Source organism: Octopus sinensis, linkage group LG2, assembly GCF_006345805.1.
Source record: "Octopus sinensis linkage group LG2, ASM634580v1, whole genome shotgun sequence".
Classification (NCBI taxonomy): domain Eukaryota; kingdom Metazoa; phylum Mollusca; class Cephalopoda; order Octopoda; family Octopodidae; genus Octopus; species Octopus sinensis.
Window position 1 is genome coordinate 49,627,525 of NC_042998.1, and position 15,000 is coordinate 49,642,524.

Below are 15,000 nucleotides of genomic sequence, written 5' to 3' on the forward strand. Positions count from 1 at the left end.
AATTTGTAAGTAATATTTTTGGATTCTATTAGAAAATAACATAATGAAGGTTTTGTCTGCAGTGTGTTTCTTTTTGTGTGTGTGTGTGTACATATGTACACGTAAATAAAGAAAAAGCAAAGACCAAAAATTCTCATTGGTTAGATTCTTATCTTTCCATCACAAAGGAGGCGTAATTTTTCCAGTGTCTGTTTCCTTCCATTATTGGTTGCAAACTTTTGGTGTACTACATCTGCCAATATTATGAAGTAACTCTGAGCCCCCAGAAACAGCTGTTGGACTTGTAACACCATATCTTCTCCACTGTGATTCTTTGAGTCTATATAATCTGAATACATTTGATCTATTAACATTTAAATATATATATATGTATATATATATATGTACTTGAATATTAATACATCTAAAAATTTTCAGTCTTTGCCTTTTCGTAATTTACATTTAAAGTTGTCTATAAATTGTGTATGTCAAACTGAAGCAGTTTTATCTGTTTATTTGCATCATTGTCTCCATATCTGTGCACTTAGATTCTCCTTATAGCCATTCTTTACCCTGCTAACTTGATCCTTGGTAAAAATTTCGGAGTGTAAGTTCAAAACTTTTGAGTACTCCTAAGTGTTTTCTATACAGAGATTCTCTTGATCTCCTCTGTTATCTCATTCTTTCTCTCTCTTTTTATCTCTCTCTCCCTCCCCCTCTCCCCCTCTCTCTTATTCTCCCCTCCTCTCTCTCTATATATATATAGCAAATAAGAAAATGGAGGAGAACAATTGGTGGTTCATCAACTTTTGGGCATTAAATTATGTTAACTTATTTATTTATTAAACTGATAATTACAATAACATACATACATATAGCATATTATTCTTTACAAATAAGATATAAAATATAGTAATATATAAGGATACCAGTAATTATTATAAAAAACATGGGAGTATATATATATATATATATATATATATATATACATACATACATACACGTGTATATGTATGAGGGCATATGTGTGTATCTGTATATACATATACATGTGGTTATTTATATGCATTCATTCACGTGAATATATGCACATGTACGTATCTTCATGTGAGGGTACTTTGTACATACATATTTCTATCTATTGTTTTGTGTATGTATTTTATGTGTGTATATGTGTATGTATATTTACATACATGCATATATTGTTACTTAGATGTGTACATCTATGAATATGTATGTATATATATGTATATGTATATATATATATATATATATATATATATATATATATATGACTGTGAATGCTTTTTGACCTGTGTTAATATATGTTTGTCTATTATTTCATATAAATTTCCCTCAGTTCTATAAACAAATCAGAAAAATATTTATTTATTTCCTCATCCATATAATAATATTATTTACTGTAATTCACTATCTAATCTTTTTTTATTTACCAATTATTACCCTGATTATATTCACATAACCCACTAAAACAAACTATGACCCCCTGGCTCAGGTTTATACTAATATTAGCCATAAAATAATATCAGTCTGCTGAGATGATTCATAAACCTAACAGTATATCTTTTCTATCCACTGATGAGATTTTACCTAATATAATGATTTAATAATTGCTATTTTAATCTTTAAACTTAAGTGAAACAGCTGTAAGAGAATATGTTGAACTTTTGTAGATAATAAATTTTTATTAAATGCTATATCTCCATTTTCTTAATTTTCTTTTGGATGATTATATACATATATATATGTGTAAATGTCAAACAATGAGAATGAGTAGCCAACACTGCATTGGTGGCTAAAGATTCATTGGCAAATTAGGGCTACTATTGGTTTCATGTTAAGGAAATATCTTAGACAATCCTCAAGCTGATTACATAGAAGAATTGGTGTTTTAATCCAAAACTGAGATGAACATCAATTTCTTTATGTGATCAGCTTGAAGAATTGTTAAGATATTTTCTTAACATGAAATTAATGGTAGCCTTAATACACAAATGAAGTGTGTGTATATATATATATATATATATATATAATATATATATATATATATATATATATATATATCACTAATCTAAAGCCTAGAAGAGACTGGCTTCTGCTAAAGGCCTGTGAAACTTTAAGTTACATAAAGTCGAATCATACTGTTTAGAATGATATTTGTATATATATATATATATATATGAAAGAATGGAGTTGAACGACGAATTAACAACATTCCTTTATTTTCGACATATGTTTCGAAGGCTGCATATTCCTAATTGCAAAGGAATAAGGAGTATATTATGCTGCTTTCTCATCAGGAAAAGCAAGGAACTTATGTCAACATCAAGATGCACAAAAAACTTTTAGATGACTGCTCACACGGAGCCCATAGCGATAATTATGTTGACATAAGTTCCTTACTTTTCCTGATGAGAAAGCGGCATAATATACTCCTTATTCCTTTGCAATTAGGAATATGCAGCCTTCGAAACATATGTCGAAAATAAAGGAATTTTGTTAATTCGTCGTTCAACTCTATTCTTTCATATATTTATATTTTTAAAAAAAACATACAAATTTCCACACGAAAGCACGTAACTTCAAACGTGTCTTCTCTGATGTGAATTTGCTACCCAGGTATCGGTTAACCGAATTATCCATAACAAGATAATTCATTCTACTACTCAAATATTTATATATATACATATACACATATGTATATATCTATTATATATGAATATATTATATATATGTATATATTTGTATTTAAATAATCTTATATGCTTTTGTTATTTTCAGTGACCATCCCTGTAATTATTCTTCGAAACAAAGGAAGGGATATGCTAACTGTTATGAAATATCTGTTAGGTTTGTGCTTTGATACTTAATTAGTTTATTTATAATATTACTAAATCCCATTTTTTGTTTTAAAATATGACTTCCCTTTTATAACTTATATTTTCTTATACCCTTATTATTTTTCCAAACTTTTGTGGCAATGCCTTTTTTAGTAAACATTATTTGTCCTATCTTTAAAAAAATTCTTCAAGGTGGTGCCCCAGCATGGTCGCAGTCTAATGACTGAAACAACTAAAAGATAAAAAATGTTAGGCATCCACCACCTCTTATCTTGCCTACATCCTACAATACCAAATGACTACTCATATGTAGACACTGTAGTATATCTATCCCAAGTCTTACACTAGGGGTTCTAAACCAATTTTTTTATCTATGGACGTCTTTGATTCTTATTTTATTCTGATGGAACCCTATAGCCAATTTGATGATTAAAAACTAGTTCAATAGAAATCTCTTTCAAAATTCCTCATTTGTTTTTCATATATTTACTTGTGTAGGTTGAAATCATGTATAATGTTAGAGAAAGAAACCAAGCTGTTTCTTGAAATTCATACCAATACATACATCTAAAGCAATTTTTTTAAGGGGTCCTTAAAACACTATTGTGGATCCCCAATTTACTATTTTGTTGCATGGACTCTAAAACATGTTATAAGGACCCTCAGGGACCATATGAACTCCAGTTGAGAAGCATTGTCTTACACTAATATACATCTACCTCAAGATCTCACACTACTGTATAAATAGCCACAGTTCCTACACTACAACATATGTGTGTGTGTCTGTAGATAAGAAGATTACTTCCCAATCACATCGTATTGGGTTCAGTCTCACTGCATGCCACTTGAGCAAGTGTTTTCTACTGTAACCAAAGCTTTGTGAGTAAATTTGTTTGGCAGAAACTGAAAGAAAGGCGGTGAGCTGGCAGAAACGTTAGTATGCCGGGTGAAATACTTAGCGGTATTTTGTCTGCCGTTACGTTCTGAGTTCAAATTCCACCGAGGTCAACTTTGCCTTTCATCCTTTCGGGGTCGATAAATTAAGTACCATTTACGCACTGGGGTCGATGTAATTGGCTTAATCCCTTTGTCTGTCCTTCTTTGTCCTCTCTATGTTTAGCCCCTTATGGACAGTAAAGAAATAAGAAACTGAAAGAAACCTGTTGTACAAATGTATATCCATACGAGGGTCATTCCAGAAGTTTTGAGACTGTTTTTTTTTTTGGAGAAGCAGTTATAGATGTCCTAGATTATCATAATTTCAGTATAACATTACTATATGTCTAAGAAACTGACCTGTCAACTTTTATTATTATATGCTAATCGCTGCTGTATTTTGTCATTGTAGAACAACTTCTTTAAAATGAATGTGTGTTCATAAAACTCTTAATTCATTAGCATAAGGGAGACTATAGGACACCCTGTGTTTCAACATCCTTGTGTCCCCTCAACCAAAGCTACCCCAGACCACTGAATCTAAGTGAGAGTCTGTGGCTCTGGTTTATAACTTCAGTAAACAAATTATTTGAAGATATGTGTACTGTAAATCCTCAAGTATAGTCCGCCCTTGAGTATAATACACAGGAGATTTTTAGGGGTCTGTACCTCTGAAACACCTAAACCTTGTGTATAATACGCACCCTTTCTCTAACTTGAGTCCAGGAGGTCTATATAACGTCCTTGGTTTGTAAATATGTATACGGTAACGTCCTTTATTATTATTCTATATATAACATAATGTAAACGTGTAGCTTTTTTTGTGCATTTTGTTTTAGGGAAATAAAGAAATAACAGTAATAACAGTAATAATATTTAATAAATGTTCCTTATTGCAAGTTATAGATGATTCTTTTATGATTTCATTGCTTTCAGGCTTAGCTTAAGGTATTTCCGTGCCCGACATCACAAAATGCATCTGAATAAACATTGCCGGACAGCAAATAGAGACTCGGACATTGCATAGAAAATATTTTTCCTTTTTAACCTCATATATAGTACGCACTAGGGATTTTGACCTCTAAATTTTGGGGAAAAAATGTGGATTATACTCAAGGATTTACGGTAAATATATACCAACCAATAACAAACATCATGTGCACAGTCAACAGTGAGAATCAAACCAATAACATTCTTAATACTTTCTGACAGATTCTGACATAAATATGCTAACCGTTACTGTATTTTGTCATTGGAGAACAACTTCTTTCAGAGGAATGGGTAAAATATATATTGTCATAAATATATATCAGATTTACTTTTGTTTATTAGTTCATTTTCCTTATTTATTCCAGGTATCTTAGATCCCAAAACTCATCTTTAACAGTTATAAATGTTGGTATTTTGAAAGGATATTATGTTGAAGAGGAATTCTTAAAAAAGGTAATATTGCAAAAATATTTTATCAAGTCTCTTAAACATTCATCTTTCTCAGCTTCTTGAATCTCTTTTATTCTTTCATTGTTCCCCAGTAAGTATGATCTCCACAGACAGGTACATATGAGCAATGCTTCTTGAAGTGTGTTCTGAGAAACTCTGGAGTTCCTTAAAAAATCCTAGGGTTCAGCAAGATAAGATGTATTGTAATAGAATTTAATAAAAAATATACTCTTCAAACATTTGTTATTAATATTATAGGCATAGGAGTGGCTGTGTGGTAAGTAGCTTGCTTACCAACCACATGGTTCTGGGTTCAGTCCCACTGCGTGGCACCTTGGGCAAGTGTCTTCTACTATATCCTTGGGCTGACCAAAGCCTTGTGAGTGGATTTGGTAGACAGAAACTAAAAGAAGCCCGTCGTATATATGTATATATATGTATGTATGTGTATATGTTTGTGTGTCTGTGTTTGTACCCAATATAGTTTGACAATCAATGCTGGTGTATTTACATCCCTATAACTTAGCGGTTCAGCAAAAGAGACTGATAGAATAAGTACTAGGCTTACAAAGAATAAGTCCTGGGGTCAATTTGTTCAACTAAAGGCGGTGCTCCAGCATAGCCACAGTCAAATGACTGAAACAAGTAAAAGAGTAAAAGAGTAAAGAGAGTAATGAAAGCAGTATTAATTCACATTAATGGTCTGTATGTCAGACTTTGAGCATATATACTATTGAAAGCCTTACAAACTATGGTATTCATCTTGAGAAAGCATCTCTTACAACTGTACAGTGTTTCAAAACAGAAATAAATCAGCAGTTGCTGAAAATCACTCAGCAGTGGTGGTGCTTAGTTAAATCTAGATTGCTGTTTTCCCAAGCTTCATCAGAAGCATGTATCCACTGGCTTCATATACTGCTGGGCGATTTCACCTGCTGCTGACATATTTCTGCGTTTTGATATATTTTAGTATCTCATTTTTATATACCTATATTATTGGAGATGGATTCTTAATTGTTCCATTTAAGAACACTAGCAGTGTAGCTCGGCGTTGCTCGGGTTTGTTTTCTTAATGACCCTTTTGAATTGGAATTTTTGAAAAGTAAAAATTTTGCATTATGTAGCTTGTTATTCTCTTTAAGTGAAGAATTTTCTGGTTGAAACACACTGAAAAATGGCGACACAGCAGTCAATAATCGTAAAAAAATAGGGATTTTCATAAAAAAAAGCACCTTTTTGATGTAAATAATTTTTGGTCTTAACATGGTCCGATTTGAATTTTTTCTTCTACGGAATGAAGAGCAAGCCTTCTTCTATCATACTCTCAATTTTGGTCAACTTGCGCTGCAGGGTCTTGGAGGAGATAGTGTTAGTTGTAGGCTACCAAACCTGCCACACACACACACAGACAACTTCAGCTTTATATATAAAGATTAGTGATAATAATTATATACATATCCGTGTAGTAATTTAGCAAATCACAAGGTAATAGACTTTAAAATAATGTCTCTATAGAAATCTATGGTGCATCTGTTATAAAGAAAGCGTAAATTTAATACTGCTGAGGTGATTTTCTACCTTAATACCCTGTTAGTTTTACATTGCTAACTGAATTCAGTATCACAAATTTCTTTATAATATTATTTAACTGAAATTATTTATCATATACTATCATACTATCCATGTATGATATTACAATACCTCATTTCTTCTTATAATAAAATGATATTTCTTTATTTCAGCTGTCAGCCAATAACTTGATGCATTCTAAATTAAATGGCAAATCTACATTAACGTTAATCTTTGAGAATGTAAGTATTGCTGCTGTGAAAATTTTAACTACATGCTTTATATAAGTTGTCTTTCTTGAATGAGTTTAATTGGTTTGTCAATAGAGTGCACTTTCCACCTAAACTATTACATCAACAAATTTACAGGTCCAATAATAGATGTGTAGTTATGTAGTTCTCTTCATAACTACGCAGCTTAGAATTTAAAGTTCATTGCCACTGGACAGCATGACGGCAAATGTTTCCAGCTATGGCATCAGATGAACCAATTCTTTCTGTTTGAGAATTAGTAGACAGAAACTATACACCCTGTGTCTTATATATGTATATGTACACACACACATATATGTATACATACACACACACATATATACACATATATAATATATATATGTATACATACATTGTATATGTATATGTAATTATAAATATATATATATATATATATATATATAATATATATATATATATATATATATATATATATATATATATATATAATCCTCATCACCATCATCATTTAATGTCTGCTTTCCATGCTGGCATGGGTTAGACAGTTTGACTGTGACTGGTAAGCTGCATCAGGTTCCAATCTAATCTGGCATGGTTTCTATGGCTGGATGCCCTTCCTAACAGCAACCTCTCCAAGAGTGTAATGAGTGCTTTTAGGTGCCACCAGCACAAGTGCCATTTACAACCCTGAGCCTGCATTATAAATGAATATAAAAAAAAAGACCCTTCAGTCATGAATGACCATGGGATTGCACCTAGAAAATTCCCTTCTGAGGCACAAGTCCAGCAGTCGCCCATGCATACCAGCCTCTCCTCTCCATGCCACTGACGTTATGCAAGGGAAAGGCAAAGGCCAATACAGCTTGGCACCAGTGATGTTGCAACTCATTTCTACAGCTGAATGAACTGGAGCAACATGAAATAAAGTGTCTTACTCAATCACTGCATATAGAATGACACTGGTTTGGTAGAAGTAAAAAATTACTAGACTTAAGCTCACATGATATTCAATTGTATTTCTTCAGGTTCATATTCAAATGATGTTTTAGTCAACTTTGCCTTTCAGTCTTACATTAATGAAAATAAAAAAAAATTCCTAATGAAGTTGTAAACAAGTTAATCTAATAATCATAATTTGTGGTATTTTACCAAAATTATGTAGCACTGTTACTGCAAGTAAATATCAACATAAATCTTCTCAAATAAATATCACTTCACAAAAATGGTAACCAAAACTATTCATATTAGTAAATATTATATATAAATAGCTGGTCTTGTGCCAAAATTTGAAACTAATATTATATATAAATAGGCCAACCCATGCTATTATGGAATTCAAATGTTAAATGATGGTGGCGATGATAAGTATAATGAAAACGATGGTGGTGGTGATGGTGGTGATGATGATGATGATGATGATGATGAGGAGGAGGAGGAGGAGGAGGAGGAGGTTGTTGGATTGTCAGACAAAATATCTTGCAGTATTTAATTGCAGTCCTTTACATCATGAGTTCAAAATCAAGTTTACATTTTATCCTTCTGGAGGTAAGGCGTTGGTGAAATAATGTACTCGCTGAAGCTTTGGAGTCAATTTAACTGACTGCATGCATTCCTAAAATTTGAGGTCTTGTGCTGTGTTATCATCATTTAACGTCTGTTGTCCATGCTGGCATGGGTTAGATGGTTTGACTGAAACATAAGGCGGCGAGCTGGCAGAAACGTTAGCATGCTGGGCGAAATACGTAGCCATATTTCGTCTGCCTTTACATTCTGAGTTCACATTCCGCCGAAGTCGACTTTGCCTTTCATCCTTTCGGGGTCGATTAAATAAGTACCAGTTATGCACTGAGGTCGATATAATCGACTTAATCCATTTGTCTGTCCTTGTTTGTTCTCTCTGTGTTTAGCCCCTTGTGGGTAGTAAAGAAATAGGTTTGACTGCACCAGGTTCCAATCTGATTTGGCATGGTTTCTACAGCAGGATGGATGCCCTTCCTAACACCAACCACTCCAAGAGTGTAATGGATGCTTTTTATGTGCCAGTTACATGACATTAGCATTGGCCACAACTAGGATTTCACTTGGTTTGACAAGTCTTCTCAAGCATGGAATATTGCCTAAGATCTTGGTCACTTATCATCTGCATGAGGCCCAATGTTTGAAGGGTCCTTTTTATGTTCCACTGGCACAGGTGGATGTTATGTGGCATCAGCATTAGCCACAACTACGATTTCACTTGGCTTGGTGGGTCTTCTCAATCATGGCATATCATCAAAGGTGTTGGTCATTTATCACCTCCATGAGGCCCAATGTTCAAAGGGTGCTTTTTACATGTCACCAGCACAGGTGCCTGTTATAGGACACCAGCTTCAGCCGTGACTATGGTTTCACTTGACTTCATGGGTCTTCTCAGTATTATAAATACAGCAAAGATGGCAAGCTGGCAGAATCATCAGCACTCTGGGCAAAATGCTGAGTGGAATTTCTTCCAACTTTATGCTCTGAGTTCAAATGCCACTGGGGTCAACTTTGCCTTTTATCCTTTTGAAGTCAATAAAATAAGTACCAGTTAAACACTGGGGTTAATGTAATTGATTTATCCCCTTCCCCTAAATTGCTGGTCTTGTGCTAAAATTTGAAGCTTGTATTATAGATGTAATAATCTACTATAATAATACTCTTGTGTTCTTCCTCCATCACAACGTATGAATGAGAAAGGAAGGGGTGATAGATGAGTAAGGAAGGAAGGGGTGGTGGCAAACTGGTAGTGGGAGTGTTCAACTCTGTGTAAGTATATGTGTGTGCATGTAATAGAGAGATATGTGAATGTTTGTGTGTGTGTGTGTGTGTGTGTGTGTGTGTGTGCGTGTGTGCACGTGCATGCAATGGAAGTGGGATGGTGAACATTCAACGCTGAAAAGAAAAATCAAGCAGCGTTTCAAATCTGTATGAGTATATGTATATATGAGTCAAGTACATGAACATCGAAATAAATATCAATGGAAATAGTAGTTGTGATACCTATGCTGGTGGCACATAAAAAGCACCATCCGAACGTGGCCAATGCCAGCGCTGCCTTGACTGGCTTCTGTGCCGGTGGCACGTTAAAAGCATCAACTGATTGTGACCGATGCCAGACTCCACTGGCACCTGTGCCGGTGGCACGTAAAAAGCACCCACTACACTTGTGGAGTGGTTGGGTCAGGAAGGGCATCCAGCTGTAGAAATACTACCAGATCAGACTGGAGCCTGGTGCAGCCCCTGGCTTCCCAGACCCCGATTGAACCGTCCAACCCGTGCTAGCGCGGAAAACAGACGTTAAACGATGATGATGATGATGATGATGATGGTGTCTGCATGTACCAGGGAAGCATGTGAATGTTTGTATGTGTGAAACAACGTTCTTTCAGTAACAAACAATGATTGATGCCACACCTCAAAAGACAACTGCTAGATAGCATTGACAAGTGTATTAATTTTATTTACCATCCATATTTATATATCAAATACTACAATTAGCTATCATTTTTGATGGCACAGAGCCAGCTCGTTTTATAAATAATGAATGAGTTTCAATGAATTTCAGATTCCAAGCAACAGCACCCTATCTTTCCATGTATTGATCTTCAGAGGGGGAAAGGAAAGTGTATTATACCAATCACCTATTCAAATTTATGAACTGAATAAATTACGTAAGTCAAATTAGTGCTTCTTTTTTACTTCTCTTGATGTTAATTACTTGTGGAACACTTAATAATAATTAAATTATTGTATACAGTGCTCAGGTGCACCACAACTTGCCAAAAGTGTGTATAAAATATATGCAGTAATGTACAAATGTCTGGGAAGTGAACAGTGTATGAGTCAGTGTATATATGCTTGCGTGTGTATGGAGGGGAGAAAATCAGGTGTAGTTTTGGCGAATCTCGGGAAGCATAGAAGTTTTGAAAGATGCAGTGCTCCGACAACTAACAACTGATGCCGGTAGTTTGTTCCATACTTCAGCAACTCTTAGCGTGAAAAAATGTTTCCGAAAGTCATGGGAGCTGTGCTGTTTTCTGACTTTGTAAACATGTCCACGGGTGTTAGACAGGTGGAGTTTGAAAAGGTGCTCAGAGTTATTGCTTGTAAGATGGTTAATAATTTTATCTTAATATGTTTCTATTCTGTAGACGGAAGTGGTGTATGTCTATGTGTTTGTATTCATGTTTATGCTTATGTCCTGCATGTAGTTGTTCAGCCTGGGTCATCTTAGCAGTATCATAGGCCCTTGTGCAAACCAGTGCACCAGGCTCTACAGCAGTAGTTCTCAACCATTTTTTAACCTAGGGACCCCTTTGTTACATATTTTACTCATGTGGATCCTCATAGCCATTCAATGCTGTGCCATTTGAAACTATTCCTCAGTCAAGATATTTTTGATGCAATGGTCCCCTATTACAATGAGGCTCAAACAGTTGGCTGGTTTAAGGAATGCGTCCCCTATATACTGGAACTTAACATCTATAAAAGAAAGCACCACCATAAGGTCCATTGGTTAGTCCTACTTTTCTCATGGAAGGGTTTCCCTGAGATTAGTAGATAAGCATTTCATACAGTCCCACAGTAATATATATATGTAAGGACTTTTTTCATTCAGTGGAACCAAAAAAACGTTGCAGGGAGCAAGATTGAGTGAATAGGAAGGGTGGGTAAATGGGGTCATGTCATTTTTGGTCAAAAACTGTCTCACACCCAAGGTGGTGTGCAAAGGTGCATTGTCGTGATGAAACCACCACTCTCCACTTTGTCGCTGGTTGGGGTGGTTTTTGTCTTGCCATGCTTCACAAATGCTTCAGAACTGCCAAGTAAAACATTTGGTTAACAGTTTGACCAGGAGGAACAAATACTGTGCAGACAATTCTTTTTGCATTAATGAAAAATTGGACTTCACTTGATGCACTTTTGGGGGGCCTGGTGACATTGAATGCTTCCGTTGACTTGATTACTGCTTTGTTTCCAGGTCATAGCCAGCACACCAGATCTTGTCACCAATGATGACTTTCAAAAAAGGTTCAGATCAACTTCCAACTGTTCTTTCACTTCACAACATGCATTCTGTCATGATTGCTTTTGATTTTCCATGAACAAGCAAGACACAAATTTTGCTGCAACTCTTTTCCTTTACAATTCCTCACTCAAAATTCGTTGGAAATGGCTCTAGGAGACACTAGTTATAACAACAAGTTTGTCACTTGTTCAGCGATGGACCTCCAAGTTCATGAAATTTTGTGATGTTTTCATACGTTTGAGAGATCAAGAGTTGTCCTGAATGAGGTTGGTCTTCAAGTGACAAGTGACCCTTCCCAAAGTGTGAAAACCACTCATAAACTTGTGTTTTGCTCATGGCAGTGTCCTTGTTTGCTGTTTGAAGCATGAGAACTGTTTTGGCTGCTGTTTACCCCAGCAGAAAACAGAATTTCATGGAAGCATGCTGTTCCTTCATTTCAGCCATTGCAAAAATTGATGAACAGGGGAGAAGCATTGTAGAACAAAGACACACCATGTGACAGCACGACCTGACTTGATGCTGCCGGTTGGCAGACTGATGCCTGAGTGTTGTATCAAGTGGTTTCTAGTGGTGGAAACCTGATCTACAACTTGTCCCTAAGAGAATGTTTCTGGTTCCTTTTGGGTACCCCCTCGTATATGTGCATATAATATCTATGTATGTGTGTGTTTGTGTATGTGCTCATAACTTAGCAATTCAGCAAAAGAGTCTGATAGAATGAGTAGCACACTTTAAAAATTTATACTGGGGCTGATCTATTCCACAAAATACTTCAAGGAAATGTCCCAGCATAGCTGCAGTCCCAAAATTAACGAAAAAGTAAAAGATAAAAGGTAATCTCATGCTAAGCCAATGAGGTTGCTCAACCAGATTGAAAATGCCAAAAATAGCAGTCAGAACTTCTTCCAATCTCACCCTATTCTCTTTATAAAACAATAATAAATTGGAACCTGTAATCCTAGATATAGTGGAAGCACATGGCTTAGTGGTTAGGATATTGAACTGATGATTGTAAGATTGTGGTTTCAATTCTTGGGCTGGGTGATGTGTTGTGTTCTTAAGCAAAACACTTTATTTCACGTTGCTCCAGTCTACTCAGCTGTAAAAATGAGTACCACTAGTGGAGGTGTGTCACTTAGTGGTTAGGGTGTTGAATTCACAACTAAGATTGTGATTTCAGTCCCTGAACTAAGCAATCCATTGTGTTCTTGAGCAAAACACTTCATTTCTTGTCCACTAGATATATTATATCTGAAAGATAAAGCATGATGTTTATGGCTGAGATGTCTGATTATAGCAGTAATTGATCAGAGATAACCTGGGACTACACAACAACAATAATAACAATAACAATTGCAAGTAAGCTTCAATATACTTCATATATATAAAGGTGACAAGCTGACAGAATGTTTTGCGATGTTTCATCCAGTATTTTATGTTCTATGTCCAAATCATATCTTAGTCAGTTTTGCCTTTCATTCTTCTGAGATTAACAAAATAAATTTCCAGTCAACTACTGAAGTTGACTGTATTGATAAAGCGCCTATCCTCAAAATTTCTGGCCTTGTGCCTAAATCAGAAAACTATATATATAATATATAAAACCATATAATGCTCTTTTCAGATGAAAGCTGTTCAATTCTTTATCCAAAGAAAGAAATACATTTGTTCTGTGACCCAAAACAATCACAGTGTATGTGTACAGGAAGTAAGTAAGATTTTAATATTTCTTATAAGGTTTTATATAATTTTATTTAACCCTTTATTTAATTTATTTCACCCTTTAGCATTTAAACCAGCCATATCCAGCCAAAATATTCTGCCTGTTTTATGTTCAAACTGGCCAGATCTGGTTCCTCACACCTACCATACAATGTCATTCTAAAAATAAACAATCACATCAATTGACACGGACATATATTATGATATTAGGCAGCTAGTTTCACTTTCCACATTCTTATTTCTTTATTGCCCACAAGGGGCTAAACATAGAGGGGACAAACAAGGACAGACAACGGGATTAAGTTAATTGCATCAACCCCAGTGCATAACTGGTACTTAATTTATCGACCCCGAAAGGATGAAAGGCAAAGTCGATCTTGGTTGAATTTGAACTCAGAATGTAACGGCAGACGAAATACCTATTGCTTTACTACCCACAAGGGGCTAAACACAGAGGGGACAAACAAGGACAGACAAATGGATCAAGTCGATTACATCGACCCCAGTGTGTAACTGGTATTTAATTTATCGACCCTGAAAGGATGAAAGGCAAAGTCGACCTCATCGGAATTTGAACTCAGAACGTAACGACAGACGAAATACCTCTAAGCATTTCACCCAGTGTGCTAACGATTCTGCCAGCTCGCCACCTTTCATTTTCCGCATTCTTGTTGAGCGTTGGGCCTCACAGAGGCAACGACAAAAGACTGAGACCTTTGGCAATATGCTGTGCTTGAGTAGAAGACCCATTAAGCCAAGTAAAACCATAGTCATGAGAGATACTGGTGTCATGCAACTGGCACCTGTTCCAGTGGCATGTAAAGGCACCCTTTACACTGTTGGAGTAGTTGGCATTAGGAAAGACCTCCAGCCGTAGAAACCATACTAAATCAAACTGGAGTCTGGTGCAGCCCTTCAGCTTATCACCCCTGGTCAAACTGCACAACCCATGCTAGCATGGACAATGGACATTAAATGATGATGATGATGATGCTCTACAACTACTCTATCATACCACTACTGCTTGTATCTCTCTGGGATATTTAGAAATGTAATATTTCTATTTTTGTAATCAGTGGATTTATTTCACTGGAATTCTTATATGTTTACAAAGGCTAGACAGGCATCTCCAACTAGCAGGCCATGCTACTCCAGACTGATGATGAGTAAAAACTCAGAAACTAGTCTCTGGATGCAGGCTTAGCTGGGT

General features: G+C 35.4%; 1 protein-coding gene across 2 annotated transcripts in view; it reads left to right on the forward strand.

The window, feature by feature from the left end:
- The window catches only part of LOC115232626 (CD109 antigen-like), a 189,139-nt gene that overhangs the window by 156,860 nt on the left and 17,279 nt on the right, over positions 1-15,000 (forward strand). For both annotated transcript variants that reach the window (XM_029802619.2, XM_036513187.1), the window contains exons 28-33: positions 1-5; positions 2,782-2,850; positions 5,132-5,219; positions 6,959-7,027; positions 10,605-10,710; positions 13,693-13,776. The exon at positions 1-5 is cut by the window's left edge and continues 135 nt beyond it. In XM_029802619.2, coding sequence (XP_029658479.2) covers positions 1-5; positions 2,782-2,850; positions 5,132-5,219; positions 6,959-7,027; positions 10,605-10,710; positions 13,693-13,776 — 421 coding nt within the window. The remainder of the gene's footprint in view (positions 6-2,781; positions 2,851-5,131; positions 5,220-6,958; positions 7,028-10,604; positions 10,711-13,692; positions 13,777-15,000) is intronic.